At 47.6% G+C, this 20,147-nt stretch overlaps 10 protein-coding genes across 10 annotated transcripts; 7 read left to right on the top strand and 3 right to left on the bottom strand.

Annotated features, from left to right (window-relative positions):
- Positions 1–370: 370 nt before the first annotated feature.
- FMAN_08452 (putative ADH3-alcohol dehydrogenase III) lies at positions 371–1,649 on the bottom strand (the record flags this gene model as incomplete). The annotated part of the gene is made up of 4 exons (XM_041835253.1): positions 371–1,131; positions 1,185–1,341; positions 1,417–1,465; positions 1,519–1,649. 4 exons carry the CDS (start codon positions 1,647–1,649, stop codon positions 371–373), a joined length of 1,098 nt encoding a protein of 365 aa, XP_041685435.1.
- A 785-nt stretch (positions 1,650–2,434) lies between these two features.
- On the top strand, positions 2,435–4,089 carry FMAN_08453 (putative aldehyde dehydrogenase; the record flags this gene model as incomplete). Its single annotated transcript, XM_041835251.1, has 4 exons — positions 2,435–2,454; positions 2,506–2,902; positions 2,962–3,551; positions 3,603–4,089. The coding sequence occupies 4 exons, from the start codon at positions 2,435–2,437 to the stop codon at positions 4,087–4,089; spliced, it is 1,494 nt and encodes a 497-aa protein (XP_041685434.1).
- A 146-nt stretch (positions 4,090–4,235) lies between these two features.
- FMAN_08454 (uncharacterized protein) lies at positions 4,236–5,761 on the bottom strand (the record flags this gene model as incomplete). Its single annotated transcript, XM_041835250.1, has 3 exons — positions 4,236–4,629; positions 4,693–4,865; positions 4,919–5,761. 3 exons carry the CDS (start codon positions 5,759–5,761, stop codon positions 4,236–4,238), a joined length of 1,410 nt encoding a protein of 469 aa, XP_041685433.1.
- Positions 5,762–6,381: 620 nt separating this feature from the next.
- On the top strand, positions 6,382–6,756 carry FMAN_08455 (uncharacterized protein; the record flags this gene model as incomplete). The annotated part of the gene is made up of 1 exon (XM_041835249.1): positions 6,382–6,756. One exon carries the CDS (start codon positions 6,382–6,384, stop codon positions 6,754–6,756), a length of 375 nt encoding a protein of 124 aa, XP_041685432.1.
- A 782-nt stretch (positions 6,757–7,538) lies between these two features.
- FMAN_08456 (uncharacterized protein) lies at positions 7,539–9,258 on the top strand (the record flags this gene model as incomplete). Its single annotated transcript, XM_041835248.1, has 2 exons — positions 7,539–7,572; positions 7,622–9,258. The coding sequence occupies 2 exons, from the start codon at positions 7,539–7,541 to the stop codon at positions 9,256–9,258; spliced, it is 1,671 nt and encodes a 556-aa protein (XP_041685431.1).
- A 601-nt stretch (positions 9,259–9,859) lies between these two features.
- On the top strand, positions 9,860–11,011 carry FMAN_08457 (uncharacterized protein; the record flags this gene model as incomplete). Its single annotated transcript, XM_041835247.1, has 1 exon — positions 9,860–11,011. The coding sequence occupies one exon, from the start codon at positions 9,860–9,862 to the stop codon at positions 11,009–11,011; it is 1,152 nt and encodes a 383-aa protein (XP_041685430.1).
- An 846-nt stretch (positions 11,012–11,857) lies between these two features.
- Positions 11,858–12,830, top strand: FMAN_08458 (uncharacterized protein; the record flags this gene model as incomplete). The annotated part of the gene is made up of 4 exons (XM_041835246.1): positions 11,858–11,896; positions 12,147–12,513; positions 12,561–12,678; positions 12,728–12,830. The coding sequence occupies 4 exons, from the start codon at positions 11,858–11,860 to the stop codon at positions 12,828–12,830; spliced, it is 627 nt and encodes a 208-aa protein (XP_041685429.1).
- Positions 12,831–13,590: 760 nt separating this feature from the next.
- On the bottom strand, positions 13,591–14,888 carry FMAN_08459 (uncharacterized protein; the record flags this gene model as incomplete). The annotated part of the gene is made up of 4 exons (XM_041835245.1): positions 13,591–13,968; positions 14,028–14,035; positions 14,088–14,820; positions 14,874–14,888. 4 exons carry the CDS (start codon positions 14,886–14,888, stop codon positions 13,591–13,593), a joined length of 1,134 nt encoding a protein of 377 aa, XP_041685428.1.
- A 772-nt stretch (positions 14,889–15,660) lies between these two features.
- FMAN_08460 (uncharacterized protein) lies at positions 15,661–17,846 on the top strand (the record flags this gene model as incomplete). The annotated part of the gene is made up of 8 exons (XM_041835244.1): positions 15,661–15,737; positions 15,798–16,401; positions 16,473–16,521; positions 16,568–16,838; positions 16,892–16,955; positions 17,047–17,156; positions 17,207–17,459; positions 17,511–17,846. The coding sequence occupies 8 exons, from the start codon at positions 15,661–15,663 to the stop codon at positions 17,844–17,846; spliced, it is 1,764 nt and encodes a 587-aa protein (XP_041685427.1).
- A 649-nt stretch (positions 17,847–18,495) lies between these two features.
- FMAN_08461 (putative beta-succinyl CoA synthetase precursor) lies at positions 18,496–20,017 on the top strand (the record flags this gene model as incomplete). Its single annotated transcript, XM_041835243.1, has 6 exons — positions 18,496–18,537; positions 18,592–18,660; positions 18,711–18,783; positions 18,841–19,704; positions 19,761–19,882; positions 19,931–20,017. The coding sequence occupies 6 exons, from the start codon at positions 18,496–18,498 to the stop codon at positions 20,015–20,017; spliced, it is 1,257 nt and encodes a 418-aa protein (XP_041685426.1).
- Positions 20,018–20,147: the final 130 nt, after the last annotated feature.

The following is a 20,147-nucleotide window of genomic DNA, read 5'->3' as shown; positions in this document are numbered from 1 at the left end:
GCAATAGTGTTTTGAATGCGGAACAATGATATTTTATACACTGTTTTTCAATCAGATTCCAGCTTGCCAGCATTGCAGACTTTATCCGCTACGCAGCATACCCGACCTATCAGGTCATCTGGCAGGTATGGTTTGTCCACCACAGCATTAATTCTTATACACCTTAATGTCTTGGCGTCGCTAATACTCGCCCAGGTTTGTTCTTGTGAACTTTCTTGGTTTTAATTAATCATATGTACAAATATGTCAACTCAGTGACTAATCTTAGAGCATCATTGGATGCATTTAACTTGTGGCTGAGAGCTTAAATCAGCAGAGAGAACTTGGCATTTGATATACACATACGACTAAGAAGATATAACAAATGTAATCAAGCCAAATCAATAACAACCCTTCCATGAAGCTTGCCTTCTTTCATATCTTTAAATACCGCCGTCAACTCTTCCATCTTGCGAACCTCCACGTGAGGCTTGATAATACCACGAGCAGCAAAGTCAAGCACTTCAATAGCGTGCTGCTGATTCCCAACTGCAGAACCTACAATTTTCAACTGCTGTGAAATCATCTGCACTGGCTTAGCTCCCGCAATTGGCACCTCGTCGCCCTCGACCATTCCAACGCAGACCACGGTTCCGTTAAACCGCAAAAAGCCCATGGACTGCGCATAAGCTCTCGGGGAGGCCGTGCACACAATGACTGCGTGAGCACCAAGGCCACCTGTCAATTTCTTGATATTCGTCGTCATCTCCTCATCGCTCGAGAAGCCCCTCACATCGACGAAGTGCTCTGCGCCCGAACTGCGCACGAGATCAGCCTTGCTGTTGTCATCAACGCCGATGATGCGTAGGCCTAGAGCCTTAGACCCGAGCTGGCACGCCAGATGACCCAGGCCGCCTCCCGCTCCAGCGATGACAACCCAGTTTCCGGCTTTCGCCTGACTACGGAGCAGAGCAGCGTAGACCGTCACCCCGGCGCAGAGCATCGGCGCAGCTATAGCTGAGTCCAGCCCTTCTGGTATGGGCGTCACATATGCAGCTGTCCCAAGTACGTATTGTTGAAAGGTGCCTGGAGTAAAGTAGCCCGAGATCTGTTGATTGAAACAAAGACCATCTTCGCGAACAATGCAAGGTTCTGCGATAACATCTTAGCTTTAAGTTGGCGGGGATCTTGGGTGAATTACATACCACATCTTCCACAACAGCTGGCGATCCATTTCACTCCAACACGATCTCCAATCTTGACCCCCGTAGACTCTACTCCTGGTCCCAGCTTTACAACCTTGCCCACACCCTCATGGCCGCCAACCTGGCCCTTGGGCGTTGGAGCCGGGAGCGATGTCCACTGGAGTAGTGTCAGTCTTTGTATCAGTGTGAAAGTTAATCTTGGGAGCACAGCTCCAGGCACAAAGATACATACACCATTGGTCATGACAGCCAAGTCCGAGTGACAGACACCGGAATGCGTCCTGTGCAGGTCAGTATCAGCTGGTGCACGTATCTGACGTTATTGGTAGCTCACATGTTAATCAGTACCTCACCTGGTCCAGGTTCCGGCGTGTCCAATGTCGCAATCTTGGTCGAGATGGAGCCGGGGCTATCGTATACCACAGCTCTGTACTGCTTGGGGATCTCGGGTCCCTTGATGGCCATTATGGAAGCTATCCTTGTCGAAACCTACGTTCAAGTGAAAGCGGGACTACCTTAAGATCAGAGGCCTGTATCGTGGTGTGTTTGGTATTTTGTTGCTTCTTTATCTTAGTCTGTGCTGACTTTGTGCTCTCAGAGATGTAAGTTGGACGAATGAAAACACGGTTTTATGGGAGCAGTTACTGAGGCAAAGATGTCAGTTTCTTCAATCCAATACGATTGTAAATTGCATTGCATTGAGCGTAGCAAACCAAAGACTTAGCCAACATTATGTTCTGTCTGCTGCCTCGGCCCAGCGGGGTAGGTCACAGGCAAAGGTCAAGTCGTGTCAATCATGCATCCCCGCACTGCCATCCTGACCACATTAGCGTGGTGCGAGTCAGAAATCAGTAGTCAGTGCTAAGGAACCGAGGCTGTACATTAGTAAGCCAATGGACATCGTGACAGAGCTTCCATCTGAGAGGAATGGCCTAATACAGTTGATACTGACTCCCTGTTCATAGCGAGTGAATATAAGTGTTTCCGCAAAACCAGATGGATTTGCCAAGTAACCAGAATGGAGATTTGACATGATCTCAACCTTCTACGTTATTTCCTAGACCTCTGCCGCCACATAATCCAACCGCTACGAAACACAAGATGCCACTGACCTCTGAGATATGCCTCCCAGACGGCAAAAGCTACAATCAGCCTTTAGGCCTGTATGATAGTGTTCCTCCTGTCCATGACGGCATCGGTCTAAACTACAGTATCAAGGTTCATTGACAACGAATTTCGTGAAAGCATAAATGACAAGACCTTTGAAGTTGTAAGTTGCTTCTCAGAATATTGTTGCTGCGCCGGCTGCTAATCGATACAGGTTAATCCTACGTACGCGAACCAGAACCACGCAATCCCTCAGTACTGATACCCAGGACAGCACCGAGGATGTCATCGCCAACGTCTTTGAAGCCGGGACTGAGGACGTTGACTTGGCTGTAGCAGCCGCGCGACGAGCATTCAAAGGCCCATGGCGTACGACAACTCCCGAAGATAGGGGAAAGTTGCTGCGCAAAGTAGCCGATCTGATTGAGAAGAACCTCGACCTGCTGGCCAAGGTTGAGACGCTCAACAACGGCAAGGCTCAGCAGTGGGCGATCGGAGATGTCAAGCACTGCGTTTCCGTCTTCAATTACTATGCAGGTTGGGCCGATAAGATGGAAGGTAAATTGATTGATGTTGATACAGAGCGCTTCAACTTCACCAAGCGCGAGCCGGTATGTGCTCGGCATCCCAAATGAACGACATATTTGCTAACTTTAATCGTTTTGTGTAGTTTGGCGTGTGTGGACTAATCGTCCCATGGAACGCACCTCTTGTCCTCATGTCCTGGAAAATAGCTCCAGCTCTTGCAACTGGCAACACCGTCGTTGTCAAAACCTCAGAGCTAACGCCACTGTCTGCTTTACTGCTAGCTGACTATTTCAAGCAAGCGGGAGCCCCAGCCGGTATCTTCAACGTCGTCTCTGGCTTCGGCGCCGTGGCCGGCGCCGCCCTTGCCTCTCACATGGACGTTGCCAAGATATCATTCACAGGCTCGACCACGACTGGGCGCGCTATCATGCAGGCTGCAGCCAAGTCCAATCTTAAGCCGGTGACCCTCGAGCTGGGCGGTAAAGGCCCCAATATTGTGTTTGATGATGCAGACTTTGATGCAGCTGTAGAGTGGGTTACATTTGGCATCTTCTATAGCTCCGGGCAGGTCTGTTGCGCCGGCTCGCGCGTGTACGTGCAGGCTGGAATTTACGACAGGTTCTTGGACGCGCTTAGGGCTAGGGTAGCCCTGATTTCAGTGGGCGATCCGTTCGACATAAACACATTCCACGGACCGCAGACCTCCAAGGCTCAGTTTGATCGAATTCTAGGGTACGTGATATCCATCCCTTTTCACGTTTCTCTAAGACCAACTGTAAGTAGATACATCAAGAGCGGTGTGGACGACGGCGCAAAGATTGAGGCTGGTGGCTCTCGTTGGGGCGAAAAGGGCTTCTTTGTCCAGCCGACGATCTTTTCCGGTGCCTCTCAGGATATGAAGATCATGCGCGACGAGATCTTTGGGCCAGTATGTGTTGTGTCCAAGTTTGAAACCCAAGATGAGGTAGTCCAGGCTGCGAATGCAACCTCGTATGGCCTTGCCAGCGGAGTACATACCAAGAACATCGATCGTGCTCTCAACGTGTCTAATCTCCTCGAGACTGGCACCGTTTGGGTCAATCAGGTTCGTGCTCTTCTCAACGCCTGTTCTTTGCTAACATTTCTTCGCGCTAAGTATAATACTATTCATCACCAGCTTCCATTTGGCGGATACAAAGAAAGTGGAATTGGTCGCGAGCTGGGAGCAGCTGTGTTGGAGAGCTACACGACCATCAAGACAGTCTCTGTCCGGCTATCAGGGACGCAGTGATGAATGCAGTAGATATGATGTTCGGTAACAAACCTGAGATTAGAAACCAAAGATAAAAGCAAATTGGATGAACAATGTTACGATTAGGCCTTGACATATAAGCTCGAGTGACTCGTTCTAATTAAAGTAGATCACTATTGTATTTTCTACTTAGGAATATCGTCAAGCATTGCTGTCAGTAGTAGCCAGTCTTGTTCTCCTTCTTCGTCGATATGAGGAGGAGAATTAGGAGATACTTGACACTCGCCAGTCTTATGTTTCAGCCAGTCATCATCATCTGACCAAGCACACAACAAATTGGAAGGTAACGGCGGTATGTAGCTCGTTACAACGGTAGACTTCATATACCACGAGTCCAGGTTCCTGTATGCTTGATTGAAATCCTCGGAGAAACTATATACCCCTTTCGCGGGCTGATACCGGCAGGTATCTCTCAGGTCGTATGTCCATCTGAATCCAATATCGCTCGCGAACTGGGCCGCGAGACTCTCGGGCGCGTAGTTGATGCCAAAAAGAATCAGGTAATCGCGCACTTCGGGCCTAGATTTGTCAGAAGGACCTGATCTTGAGTACGAAGGCATAGCTTGGCTAGGGATTGTTCACCATACGAAGTAATCGACCAGCCTTGAATGCTCCGTCTGAGATTGCAATGGACTATTGGTTATCTTGATCAGCAATGGCTTACGCGCGACACACGGGGGTTTGCCTTTTGCGCACCTTGGATTCATGTAAGCAGGGGGTCTCCTGCTCGATGGAAGTTGTGGGTTCAGTTTGACCTGTTCTTCCTCTTAGCACACACTCCTGAGCTGTATTTGGCATGGGCTAGTACCATGAGCATTGATCGGATCACCCGGAGCATCCCCATCCTTTCCACTGCCCCGCTGCGCCAGAGAAAACCCTCATCGACAGTCTGTAACATCAGCCAGCCTATATCGAATGGGTTCTTGGCCCTCGCAGCATCCCAACCGTCCAGTACCGCCCTGATATTAATGTCGTCGTCGATCTCGGGGTCCGAGAAAGCGTGCCCAATCGCGTCGCTCTCTATTGTAACGAGCGCTTGGCTGAAAGCTTGGAAATAATCTCGCTGCTTGTCGCCGCAGTTGAGATCGAGGGCTGGGTATAGACGGTCGAGTGACTCTTGATGGGGGTGACATGCTGGATTGTACGCCTCTGGGACATGCCTGGATCCCTTCTCGTTACTTGTGGCAGAAGTGCGGTCATCTGAGTCGTCATCAACCTGGTGCTTTGAGATCGAATTGGTTGCAAGCTTGGCGATCTGAGCCAAAGCTTGTTTCAGGCTGGCAATCTCGTCGAACTGCTGTCTTAGTTGTTCAGAAACAGTTGGCCCAGAATTACTTTGGGCTTCTGTAAGCCTTGCCACACTCCTCTCGAGATGGGCGATATATGCTTTCGTCTTTGCGCGGGATGCCTGCTGGGACATACGATCGCTCGCCCTCTTTCGTTCGCGTCGAGTGAGGTTGGCATCGTTGCGCGTTGTGGTCAAGGCGCCAAGGCTTTGAGGAGAAGACGTGCTGTCCGTCCCCATGTCGAGCAAGTTGTTGACAGCGGATGTGAGGGAGGTAGAGAAGTGTGCGGGGACAGCCCTGGGATGCAGAGGTTCAGTCTGTCTGTCGCCCAATGGAGAAGCAGTTCTCCATTCCCCAGACTTCATAGCTTCAGTACAGGGAGAGGGATCCGAGCGCAGAGGTCCGTGAGTGCCGAGGGCCCATAGTAGTACTAGCCTTTATCCAGCCAAGCTTCGGTTCATTTGTAGCCCCTAAATGCAAATCCCGTTGGAATGCGGGGTATGCGGCCGAAGTTAGTGAGCAAGACGTCTGCTTGTCAGTCATGGCAATGAGAACAGCCCCCATAACCCTTGTATCCTTTCTTGTGCTGCCACGGCACCGCTGACCCTGTCCCATCCCGCAGGCCTAGGTCAATCATAACATGTACCCCGCGCGCGCCATACATTATACCAGGTCCGCAGAACAATGAACAACCTCGGCTCTTAGAATCTAATTGCTCCATGTGATTCGAAGTCAACCTTGAGAATGTACAGCCTTGATTAGAAACAATCTCGATGAAATTCGTCTACGATCACAAAAGACTCAGGAGCTTGAGTCGTTACACGCGACATGACTCGGCCTGGCAGAAAGCAGAATGCATTCCTAGACATCCCAGAGAAACAGGACCGTACCGCTCTCGACGAAAACACTAAAAGCCAAAGGTACCAGAGATGTAGCTGCCAATGATATCTGATGGCACGTCGTAGACATCAACGACATACGGACCATGCTGTCTAGACGCCTACAGAATCGTCTTTCGCAGAGGAACTTCCGTGAACGCAAGTCGATGTACACCATAGATTTAGAAAACCAGTCAAATCCCAACACGGTATCAGAGAGCGAACGAAATCAATTGCTGCTGCGTGAAGCCCGAGATTTGAGACCGGAAATGCTGCAGCTGAGGTCTATGGCCCTCAAGATTTCCGTCTTTCTGGATGCCATTGGCTTGCAGATTGTCAAGATTCTGGATATAGACGGGCATCCAGGGCAGTCACTGCGACGTACGGAAATATGCAGCGACTTTGAAGATGGTCTGGCCAATTCCGATGAAGACGATAAGAGCAGTGTTGAGCAAAGATTCCAACACAACATGGGTTGTTAAGTAGAGATACGAACTCTACAAATACTTCAAAGGATGAGTTAGTATGCTATAACATTAGCTTATTAGGCAGGATAGTTATACATCGATCGAAGCACGAATACCAGGAAGATATCCTAGGTAAGTTCAAACTAAGGGTGCAGACGTCGGTTTAGCATTGTTGGAATTAAGAGATGTCAATGTTATCGCGCACCAAGAGACTCTGGTCTTAAATAAGGATGTCATTATGGGTTTTCTCTTAGAAGAAGGAAGATGTTGCAACCAGGAATTTATGGAATTCTTTGAGCTATTACAGCAAGGCGATGCACAAACGCAATTAATTGAGTCAGCCATACCGGATGGCCATTGCTTAGGCATCTAGGCTTTTACGTTCATCCTAAACTACAAAAGATAATCTACCAAAGCAAATCGAAATACGAAATTATTTACTTATAAATAGATAATATATAGAGTACTATAGAATATATATTATATAAGTAAAATGTTTAAAGACTTTTAGTATATAACTTTACTTAATTAACATATATAGTTAGCAATTTTATACAGCTTACTTAACCTACACACTGACGTTCTAACACTAGACCAAATCGACATCATACATGCCGCGCCGAGGCGCCGAGGGATTGACACTCTGAAGTAGCTTCACCACAACAACCTCGGCTCTCAGACACTGACATCTTATTTTTCATTCACCGGTAGATTTAATCTTCTTAAACTAGTATATGTACATGCCTTTTGTTACTCACTCAGAAATACAACACCAGTTCAAGATCTAGCCAAGCATTATGATCTACCAGTCGCAGAATCCCAAGATCTCATGTAAATTATTTTCCTCATTCTCGCCTGGCTAGCACTAACATCAGTGCAGTCTCTCCCAAGCAGACCCTTTGGTCATGGCTTCTGGAGTCCAAGCCTTTCTCTTCTGATAGCAATGCCCCAGGCTTCACTGATGCTCTCACCAAAGAGCACATCAGCTTCCAATCTCTCAAAGACTACGCAACAACTTTATCATCTGCTCTTGTTACCAACTATAACCTCCGCCAAAATGACACTGTTGTTGTGTTTGCAAAGAATTCCGTTTGGTACCCTGTGGCGACACTTGCGGCCATTCGAGTTGGAGCAATAGCATGCGGCATATCACCCGAGTACACCGTTGATGAGTGTTATTACAGCCTCAAAACTAGCAAAGCTAAAGTCATCTTTGCGACAGTTGATAATTTTGAAATAGCCAGCGCTGCAGTCAAAAAGGCCGGGATTGCGCCAGAGAATGTCTTGTTGCTTGAGGGTTCCAGGCCAGGCGTCACAAGCATCCAACAGATACTCAAAAGCTCAAACACTCTAGTTGAGGCACCTGCCTTCCAAATCGTGGACGGAAAGTCAAACCGTGATATTTGTGCTTTTCTCTGCTTCAGCAGCGGTACTACCGGCCTTCCAAAGGCAGTCATGATCTCACACGCCAACATTGTCGCCCAATGCATCCAAACCGCGGATATCACGCTCCCTAATCACAATCAAATTCTGGCAGCCTTACCATTTCATCACATTTCGGGTATTACACATCAACTACACCTGCCCATCCACCTAAACGCCAATGTCTACGTCTTACCCAAGTTCATCCTGGACTCACTACTCAAGGCTGCCTCTGAGAACAAGATCAGAGAACTCATCATCGTTCCTCCGATATTGATCAGACTAGTCCGAGAACCGGAGCTTGTGTCAAAATACGATCTATCTCATGTTGAACGATTCTCATCTGGCGCAGCCCCTCTGTCTCAAGAGATTCTGAGTCTTCTTGAGAAGACTTTCCCCGGGACCGGTTTCAAGCAGGGCTACGGTATGACCGAGTCGTGCTCAACGATTGCAGCGCATCCTCCTTCCAAGTATGCTTATGAGTATGCCCATCGCGTCGGTATGCTGGTAGGATCAACAGAGGTACGAATTGTAGATATCGATACTGGTGAGGACTGTGAAGTCGGCAAGGCAGGTGAGATTTGGGCTCGTGGGCCACAAATCGCCATGGGTTATCTTGGTAACCCCGAGGCAACCAAAAGCACATTCGACAGGGATGGCTTCTTGCATACCGGTGATATAGGCTACTTCGATCATAACGGTATGCTGGCAATCACTGACAGGTTGAAGGAGATAATCAAGGTTAAAGGCATTGGGGTTGCTCCAGCAGAGCTCGAGGGCCTTCTTCTTGGACATCCTCACGTCGATGATGTTGCCGTGTGCGGTGTTCTCGATGAGCGGGCAGGTGAAAGGCCCAAGGCGTTTGTCGTTCTCAAGTCCCCTCAAGTCTTATCACCAGTTGAAGCTGCAAACGAGATATTCGAGTATGTTAGGAAGGAAAAGACGCGACACAAGTGGCTTAAGGAGATTGAGCTTGTGTCTATAATACCAAAGAGCCCGGCTGGTAAGATCTTAAGGCGCAAGCTACAAGATCCGGCTTCCAGTACTAGTGGGAACATAGTAGTCAGAGACTCTAAAGTTGTAGCTAAGCTATAGTGATGCAAGAAGCAATGAATCAGGCCTAATAAACTCTTTATCTTGATACATTTATCCTCTCAAGATGGTTGTTATTTATGTACTATAAGTACCTTTTTTATAATTAAGACTTTTATTATATTTTAAGGCTCTTACAGACATCTGCTTGGCATCTTACTAATAGCGGGTTATGCCTTCGTGGTGCAGGATTGCTGCCTAGAATGTCAATGTATAATCAGGCTGCAACCCCGCCTTTGTGAACACATCTCTTTCTTAGCACTTCATGCCATCGAACCTCGTTATGGATACAGGTCGTGACGCCAGACCGAAAATCACTGAGATTCTACCTCCTGAGCTTCTCAGTGATATCCTCTCCTGGTTCTGCTCTCATTGCAGCCACGACACTGAAGATGAAGACAATGCAGGAAACACCAAAGCCTTATTGGCTTTGACTCAAACTAGCAGAGGCTTTCGTTCAATTGCGTTGCCAATTCTGTTCCATAGTCTCGGTCCTCATCTTTCGTCGACATATTTATTTCGAGTACTCGATTGCCATCCAGACTTGGCGCATATGGTGAAGCATTTATGCTTGCCGCTATCGACATCCAAGAACTCATCTGTAATGAAGGATTCTGTTCTCTTGACGCGATATGCTGATAGGCTATCGCTAAGTTACGAATTGATTACAGCGACGCAATCCACCATTGTCGACGCCGAAATGTGTCTCGCCATGGCGTTATGCTCTGACATAGAACGCTTGAAGATACAGATCTCAGACGATCAGATTATTGGGCATACGAGGCATTTCGAACTTCTGTACTCCTTGTTGGACAGCTCTAAGCATGAAGAAATCTTCCCGAAGCTGCGATATCTTGATATCGACAAGACTCAATGCATCAAGTTCAGCCTTTGTGATCCTGAGCCAATCCTTCTTCTGCGTGGTGCACCCCATCTCCAGACACTGATCCTCCAAGGTCCTGGGGGCGAGAGACACGCTAATCAGAATAGCGACCCGGGCATCCAGGAATTCTGCGCTGGTGTGACGAATATTACAGAGCTCCAGATCCTGGGTTTGCCATTCTTCACAGGTAATTGGCAAACTCGTGCACTTGAGCGAATTCTCGGAGCAGCTCAGAATCTCAAGACTTTCAAATTTGTCAATGATGGCTATAGCCGTTGGCATACTCAGGCTCGCTCTCAAATCTCGCCAGCACAGTTAATTGAGTTTCTCAGCACACGAACACAACAGTCGCTGCAGCGCCTCAGTCTGAACTTTGACTGCAAGATGGTGCCCAGTCAGCGTAACCTTGGGCAACCTGACCCCATCACGCCCCAGCAGATCAAGCAGTTGACAAATATAAATACTCTCGAAATGGATCACTCATGCTACTACAGCCACGTGGTCCGACGGAACGGAGAGGAAATAATCTTTGAACAAGAAACATACCTGGTCGATTTCCTCCCGCAGACAGTTCAAAGTCTGATCATCTTCTTCAATCGATCGTTGAGGTACGACATTCTGGATGATATCACGTATCTAGGCCAACAAACTGTTGCTGGGGACTTTCCGAGCCTGAGGAGGGTTCAGCTTGATGCTCCTATTCGATATACAATGCCCGGGAGTAACAGCTGGGATGATGATTGTGATAATGAGCAACTGGCGAAACTGTCGTCGGAAATGGATGTGCGCAGGGAGGAGTTTCAAAAGGCATTTGCTGGGTCAGGTGTTGACACGCAGTTTAGGACATGGTATATCTGGGAGGAAGGATGGTAATGGGGCTATTCTGGATGACCTGTGGCTATAGATGGCTGAATAGATGTTAAATTGAGGAAGTTGTCGCATGGTGCTATTGGACATGCGCAGTCACATCAACAGGGCGATCATTGCGAAATGACGAAATCAACTAACGAGAGGTAAAAATACATGGTCGAGTAGCCCGCTGCATCGCTCTTTAGTAATAGTAAATCTCAACGGGAATAGGGAGTGAGCCGCGACGATAAGCTTGTGGAGTCAATCGTGGATGCTGTTTGATACAGAGACCACCAACCGACATTCAGAGGGTTGCTGATAGGCAGGCTTGAGTTTGAGTTTATGGCCAAAGTTGGCTACGTGACAGTGGCTGCAATGCACTGTGAATGACTCGTGCCCAGTGAGACATCGTCGCCCGTGAGACGGGCTGTTCTCAAATGTCTAGCAATTTCAGCTCTACGTGCGGTCTATTGCATGTTCCTTCATCTGAGAATGTGTATGGGTGAAAGAATTTATTGTTGTTCAAGGGAGGTTCGGGACCTGACGTAATCTGACAACCTGGACCGGCAATTAAACACGCTCAGCGGTAACAACTGTTGAGCATACGTGACGAACTGCACTACCGAGCGCCATAAGCCACCAAATGCCCCGCCCAACAGAAGTGCCGCTGATCATTAAATCCGTTGGTCCGCCTGTTTCCGGGCGGCGCACGCAAAAAAGCAAAAGGGGCTCGGACCTCTCGTACTGTACAGATGACACTTCATCTCAATTCCTCGCCCTCCCTTTCTTCCAACATTCACCTTCTTTTTACCCCATTCCCATGTCGTGAAGAAATTACCCTGGGAGGCAGCGAATGCGTCCCACTCCCTGATGACGTCGCCTACGGGTCTCGGCGCAACGATAATCGCGGTTTGTGTGTCGCTGACTGTTTTGGCGGGTTTGTTTTTGGGTCTTAGGTTGTATTGCAAAGTAATCAGGCGTCGCGGGTTTTGGTGGGATGATTATATCTTGATTGCGGCATGGGTGAGTACCAGCCATCCAATCTCTGTGATCTGTGAGATGTCGTAGCAACGCGATTAGAACACCTACCATCCGTCTAGGGCGCTTCACCGTATTCGAATCCGTCGCATACTTCAGCTAACATCATGTGTCTTATCAGATCTGCCTCGTGATTGGCACTGGCCTCGTCATTTTTAACGTCACCCTCGGTTTTGGCAAGGACCAGTCAGACGTTGATCCAGCAGTCGTACCGAAAATTGCCCTTACTGGAACAATATTCGGCATCTTCGGAGTTCTATCTGCAGCATGGAGCAAAACGTCATTCGCCCTGACACTATTACGACTGGTTGATGGCTGGACGAGCTGGTTTCTATGGTTTCTCATCATCGCGACGAATATCGCCATGGACTTGGTCATTGTCTTCTCGTTTGTGAAGTGTACACCCGCCAGAAAGGTCTGGCATTCAAGTTTGCCTGGAACGTGTTGGAATCCTATGGTTGCAACATACTATAATATCTTTGCTGGGGGTAAGTCTTTGTCTTGCCTTGGAATGCGTCGTATTAATTGTAGGTAGCTTTCTCAGGCTTAGTTGACCTTATACTCTGTGTCATTGCCTGGACGATCATTTGGAAACTCTCTATGCGGATCCGAGAGAAAATCGGCGTTGGGATTGCTTTGACCTTTGGCGTCTTGTCAGTCTCTCCAGGATCTTCCCATATTTACACACTAACAATACTCCAGTGCCGCCGCCGCTGCTGCTGCGAAATGCTACAAGATGCTTGGCCTGAGCAGCAAGAATCGAACTCGTCAGTCGCGATATTGGCCATCACTTTCCGGTTGCTAAGCGCTGATATATCTCGCAGTGGACCGAGTTGGCATCATCATATGAAGTACTACTGAGTGCGCAGTCACCATTATGGCAGCTTCCATTCCCGTCATGCGCATACTGGTTTTGCGTGTCTACCGTCGAACGCCAAACCAAATCTCGAATCGACCGTTACGCACTCTTCGTATCATCAGTACTGTGGATAAAAGAGCCTCGACAAACAACACAATGCCAAGCTACAATACTGAAGAAGGCGCGAATATGCTAACGGAACAAGGTTCTCGAGACCTTAGTCTACCATCACGGACAATCTCAGCTAGGCAGAGTGATATAGGTCTGTATGAGATTGATAGAAACGGCTGATACAACTAATTGTGGAGATATTTATAGAGATAGAATGATACCTTCAATTTTCCTCAGGAATATAAATACAACAGATATTAACTTCAAACAATTTCATAACCTATCTGGCATCTATGCTAAGAAAGATCTGCTACAATAATGCTTTCTACAGACTGCAAATATCTCCAGATCTTGAGTACCCTCAATCCAGCACTCTCGACCAGCTCCATCCACTCAAGTTCTGACCGCTGCTTGACAGCCAGCCAGGCTATATCTGTACATCAATGAAGATTTTTTTCAATCGTAAATCCAGTTCTTAGAGGGGTGTATCGCTGCGATATTGCCCTGTGTTAAATCCTGTCTAGTTCCAAGGTAGCCGCAGCATCTGTTCCAATCTCTTTCTGCATGCAATACATATCTAATGAATACAAGATAATTACTTACTACCTTCTACTATATCCAGCAGCTTTGTCTCGTGATCAAATCCTTCACCTGTAGACTTGCCCCTTTTAAAAACAGCTGGGGCCATAACCAGACCTGGGTTGCTGGGGGCGGCATCGGGGTGACCAACGTTTTCTTCTTGTTGAGAAACATTGAATCTCCAAATCACACGCGCAACTTGGCGACTAATCTCCTTGTCCAAGGCGAATGCTTCGGTAATAATCGCTGACAGTTGGTTTTTGAAGCCCCTCTCCTTATCCTTTTTAAGAAGATTGCGTCCAATCGTGTTGATGATCCGCTTTACATGATACTCGGTCCTATCCTTCATGTAGTTGTTGGACTTCTCAACATTGATATGGTAGTCGAACTCCAGCTATGGAACTTTCTCTCAGCTTCGTGATTTGGCAGTGGTGGCCCTCCCTGAGTATTGACAAGTAACACTATGATACTAAGATGAGAATTCAATCTGGACTGGGTGATATACGGACTTACGAGGCTTTAGTCCATGCCTGAGGTGTCGAAAGTCATAACAGGTGTCTGAACCAAGCCACTCAAACTTGTCAAATATTTCATGGACGATGACTGTCCAAAGAAACCCTTGAACGACTTCATGAGATGTTGTACTTGATTCGAGATATCGCATGAATCCTTTGCTCTCTAGAGTAGTATTGTTCAGGTGGTAGAAATAACCCGGCTCATAGAAGATAAATCGATCCCCTTTCCAAACGATACCGTCGAAGTACTGGATCGAAAGGTCTCGGATGTTGAGTCTGAGATGATTGATTAGCTCCACCAGATACTCGTCCGTAATCTGGTAGAACCCCTGTCCACTGGCTCGGAACTTATCATGCTCCGTGGCGGCCTTCTTCCAGAGTTTACGAAACTTTATAACATCCTGGTCTTTCTTGGTGACCTCTTGGCTGATCGTGCCACATTTTTCCTGTGACTCTTTGAGCATTTGACTGTTCTTGATGGCATCTTTGCTCATTATGTCACACTGTTCCTGTAGTTCTTCAAGCTTCTGGGTTTTCTCTTGCAGCTGCGTCTTGAGATCTGAAAGCTCGGCCTGTGGAGCACTCTCATTGGGAGTTTGGCGTTGTTGCTCCTGGCAGTCATCGATATCCATCAGCTCACCTGGTGGATAGCCTTGTTTTGACTGAGGCTCAGTATCGGGACTTTGTAGATCCACCAATTCCGGGCTACCGTAGTTAGGTTTGAAAGCTTCCTAGCATCAAAGTAAGACTCCAGGCATATCGATATATTTGACATTAATCTTACCATTGTACCTTTCATATGAACTGAGAGAGGTTAAAATTCCTGATAATAGAGTATAAGGTTGCAAAAGTCCAAATGTGCACAAAAATCAGACTTAAAATAGTAGTTCAGGCAAGGAACATGCCGCATGTCGGTAATCGAAGACAAGCTGCTTTGGACCCAGACTCAAGAGTTATGTGACAATTCTAGCCGCTTTGCGAGCCGGTGCACTGATAATCAGGCTCGGGATTCTCTCAGGTAGGGCGCCTATTCCTACACAAATAATTGGGCCAAGCTGTTCGTTATAATTAGAATGGTGCAGTCAGCCGAGTGGCATAGTGGTTTGTGATTTGGGCGTCGACTGGTGACACGCCACATCGCCTATCACATTTGGTGGTGAAACCCGTATCATGATATTTCGGTTCACAGAGTTCAGCTTCTTGGCCGCAGTCTAGAACATCTGGGAGCCATAAAAAGATTTTAGCACGCGATTGGATAGTGAAATGGTTATGGCCGCGCGCATGGGCCTACTTTCAGCGTCATGCATCGCCTCCACGATTATCACATCAAAGTCGGTTTTGCGCGGGCTAGATTCACAGCCTGATTTTCGACCGGCATGCTGATGACTCTTCAGAAATCAGGCTGGCGGCTACTGAAGCTTGGGCGTACTACCAACTTCTCCACGTTGATTGTATAAAAGAATTTACGTTTTCTGTTCAATTCTCAGGCACCAATCAATTGCAGATCGTCATCGCAAACCCCAAGAAAATTCAACTACACAATACCAAATTCTTTACCTTAGACTTTGAAAATGGCAAGCGGCTATTCGGAGTCCGATTTTGGGGAGGACGATGACATCCTGGTCATTGGTATCGACTTTGGAACTACGTGAGCAACTGCCAAATCTTCCCTACCCTACGAATATTTCTACTGATTGTGGATAATTAGCTACTCCGGTGTAGCATGGGCTAGCCAGGCTGATTTTGAAAGTCAGCATATCAACTTGATCACTTCATGGCCAGGATCAGGCCGTGAGGAGGGTAAGGCCCCTACCGAGTTGTACTATGAGGATGACAAGATCAGCTGGGGATTCGAAATTGACAGTGATATCGACGCCATCAAGTGGTTTAAGCTCCTTCTCTTGAAGGAGGAACACCTATCCCCAGAGCTGCGATCTTCCGAATTTTTCTTGCGAGCACGAAAGATGATGCGAGAGAACGACAAGACCGCCATCGACCTCATCTCTGACTACCTACGAATGATCTGGAATCATACGCTTGAGACTATCAACAAGGATCGTGGATCTGTTGTTGAGGCGCTCCAATTTCATGTTGTCATCACTGTTCCTGCTATTTGGAAAGACTATGCAAGGCAGGATATGACAGAGGCAGCAAAGAAGGCAGGGATCCTGGATCGACGAAATGCTGGTGAGACCAAATTAACATTTGCGCCGGAGCCGGAAGCAGCTGCGCTTTCCACTCTTTGCGAGCCCGGACGAGGGACGAAGCCTGGCGAGGTTTACCTCGTATGCGATGCAGGTGGCGGTACAGTTGTAGGTCATCACTTATTATAGCACAGTATCACCTTCGAACTAGTCAACCTTAGGACTTGATAACCTACAAGGTTGGTTCAGTCAACCCCATTCTTATGGATGAAGCCGTTGAAGGATCTGGTCAGTTCGATTGCGGCAAGTGTACTGCTAAGCTAATATCCTATAGGGGGCCTCTGCGGTGGTATCTTCATCGACGAAGCTTTTGAATATATGATTAAAAACCGCCTAGGACGTCGATGGGACCGGCTCAGTCGAGCTGGCATCAAAGAACTCCTCAAGGGGGAGTGGGAGCTCTCAATCAAACCACAGTTCAAACCAACAAATTCTAGCAAGGAATATCTAGTTTCTGTTCCAGCAGAAGCGTTCGGCAAGGAAAAGAAGCTCACCGATACAGCAAAGGAGCCCTACATCAAGAATGGTCGCATCCACTTCAGCGAGTTAGTCACCTATTCCGGGGAAAGGTCCTGGGCGCGTCTAACAACGATTGCAGGTCTCACATCAAGAAGGCGTTTAGTCAAGTTCTCGATGACATTGACAAGCTCATTGACGCTCAAGTACTAAAGTCCCGGGATTAGGGACAGCCTCTCAGTGTCAGTGGTCCCTCCTCCATCTGTTTCGGTTTATTCTGACACTGCTCATGCTTAGGGAATCATCCTTGTAGGAGGCTTGTGCTCCAGCCCATATCTTTACGATCATCTGAAAAAACGGCACGAACAAGCAGGTATCAAGATACTCCAGTCAACTGGAATGAGGCCGTGAGTACTTCTTCTTGGGCCATTTTAAGTTCATACTAATGGACACATAGGCGCACAGCTATCTGTCGGGGAGCTGTTTACAAAGGCTTCCATGATGGTGCCGCTTCAGGTATCAATGCTGATGGATCCCTTGACAATATACGCTTACCTATTCGTGTCACCTCTACAATATCAAGAGCTAGCTATGGTCACGAATACTCAACGCCTTTCATAGAGGGCCAGCACCTCGTGAAGGATAAGAACTGGTGTGAGCTCGAGAAACGTTACAAAGCGCATAACCAAATGCAGTGGTATTTAGTCAGAGTAAGTTCGACTCTTTCCCATACCGAACTCATGTACTTACCGCGCGTCTAGGGAGAGAATGTATCTACAAAGGAACCCATCTCGCAAAGCTTCTACAGGCTCTACAACGGCCAGTTCAATGGCGAATGGGACATAGAGCTCTTCCAGCGCGAGGATGACCAACCCCCCTCTCGCATTGAACAGAGCGTGAAGCGATTCGCGACTATCGATTGCAAGACCAATAAAACACTCTCTAAGCTGAGGGACTGTAAGAATGCTAGCGGGGAGACTTTCAAGGCGCTAGACTTTGAGGTTAGAATGGTTCCTTCCGGTGCGGCTGTAGAGTTTGGTGTCTTTATTGATGGGAAAAGGGTCGGTAAATCTGATGTTTCTATTCACTCCAAGTAGCTGGTATTAAGAAGTCGGCGAGGAAGAGGCAAATATACACGATCAATTTCTGACTGGCTAATCTTTATCCTTACATCTCACTCCTACTCTCCCTCACTAGACTCGACCTTTGGTGCCTCTGGTTCTAAACCTTATTGCGGCACGAATAAGCTCGAAGAACGTATTTACAAGCAAGCATAAAACATAGGCCGCTGACGGCACAGAAATCACCTCATTTGTACCTACTCTCGGAAACACCTGATACTTTTAAACAATCGAGTTCCAACAGGACTGGTCGGCGAATGCGATGGCCAAAACGCGATTATGAGAGTGGAGCACCGGTGTTGATATGTCTTGATTGATATGCTCATCTGTCTATCTAATGTTAGCAAGTACCTAGACTTGAACTGTTATCTTTCTACTGAAGTGATAGTCGGCTATCTAATTCTAAAGCCTAGTTTTGAGTTTGCGGGGTAAGCAGCCAAGAAGCCGGTATAGCCGATAGGCTACTTGATTGTTGGAGGGGTTGCAAGCCATGGGACTTCCATCCGTCCGCGTCATTCATGAGTAATGGCGACTTGAACCTCTTGAAGCATAAACTTCTGCAAATTTACTTCCTGTTATGCCATTCGTGTCGCTCGCGGAACCAATTTACTAATATCCTCTCACAATGGCAGCACGACACATCGCACGAAAGCTTTGGCAGCCCAAAGTGAGAATCCATGGCGATGATGTAGGTATTCTGTAATTCGCTGACCTTGCTCAGTTCCCTACGAAATATCAGCGCCGAGGTCTTAGTCTGCAAGAGCATCAATCTAAACAGCTTTTGAGAGAGGTAAGTTTACGACTAGAAAGGAGTACGATAACGAGGCTGATCTACTTAAGTTCGGCATCCCAGTGCAGAATGGAAAGGTAGCTACGACGGCTGCCGAGGTGCCGGAGATCATGCGTCAATATGGTAGAGTTATCTCCTTTCTTACCCATCAATCTAGCATGCTGACTTCCTGTCTTGCAGGTGGAAAATGCGTCATCAAATCTCAAATTCTCAAAGGCGGTAGAGGCAAGGGAACATTCGATAATGGATTCCGCGGCGGTGTCAAAATCGCAAAGCTCCCGGAAGAAGGGGAGCATATATCCTCTCAAATGCTAGGACATCGCCTCAGAACCAAGCAGACTTCAGGAGACGGTATCCTTGTCGAAAAGGTGCTGGTCGCAGAGTTCGAAGAATGCGACGAGGAGTGGTATCTTGCCATAGCCCTCGATCGCGAACGGTACTCCCCAGTTGTGCTCATCTCAAGAAGTGGTGGTGTCGACATTGAAGATACGGCTAAGGGCGAGGGCGGTAGTTTGAGAAGCTTCCACTTTGACTATGCCGAAGGCATCACACCAGATCTTCTTAAACGTCTCGGTACAGGTGTCGGTGCAAGCCCTGCCGAGGCAGAAAAGCTCGGAGCTATACTGACGCGTCTTTGGGACCTGTTCGTGAGCAAAGACGCCACGCTTCTGGAGATCAACCCTCTCGCGCGCACAGGCGAAGCTAACTTCAAGTGCCTTGATGCCAAATTCATGATTGACGATGCTTCGCAGCGACGGCAGCCCGAACTGTTTGCCGAGCGAGATATCCAAGCAGAAATTCCCGAGGAGATCGAGGCACAGAAGTACGGGTTGGTATATATCAAGATGGAAGGGAATATCGGCAATGTAGTGAATGGTGCAGGTCTTGCCATGGCTACTAATGATGCTATTGCCCATCATGGCGGTGCAAGTGCGAACTTTCTTGATGCAGGAGGTCAAGCCACCAAAGACACCATGCAAAAGGCATTTGAGATTATTCTTCGAGATAATCGGGTTAAGGTCATCCTCGTTAATATCTATGGGGGTAAGGGAGATATACTATATCTCGATGCTATATCTGTGCAGACTGACGTGTTCCAGGCATTATTAAATGCGATATGATCGCTGAGTCGATTATTGGCGCCACCAAAGAGCTCGGTTCAATGCGTGTGCCGCTCGTTGTCCGGCTGCAGGGGACCAATTCAGCTGAGGGATTGAAAATTGTTCGTCCGAATCATCTGCTTGCAGGTTCATTGCTAATATTCTGATAGCTCGAAGAAGCCGACCTCGGATTCCATGTTGAGTCTGAATTTGGAGAGGCAGCAAGGAAGGCCGTCCAGCTTTCCAAGGCCTCATAACTTGGCCTTCTTTTATATACTTAGATTATATTTTGCTCTTTTATCGAAGCACTCAACCCAGTTCTTGAAGATTACTTCCCATTATCAGTATATATATCATTCATGTGATTACTTCATACCCATACTTTGT

The sequence above is a fragment of the Fusarium mangiferae genome (genome assembly GCF_900044065.1).
Source record: "Fusarium mangiferae strain MRC7560 genome assembly, contig: FMAN_scaffold009, whole genome shotgun sequence".
NCBI classification, from domain to species: Eukaryota; Fungi; Ascomycota; class Sordariomycetes; order Hypocreales; family Nectriaceae; genus Fusarium; species Fusarium mangiferae.
Note: the sequence above shows the minus strand (reverse complement) of the source record. Positions and strands in the feature narration are given on the sequence as shown.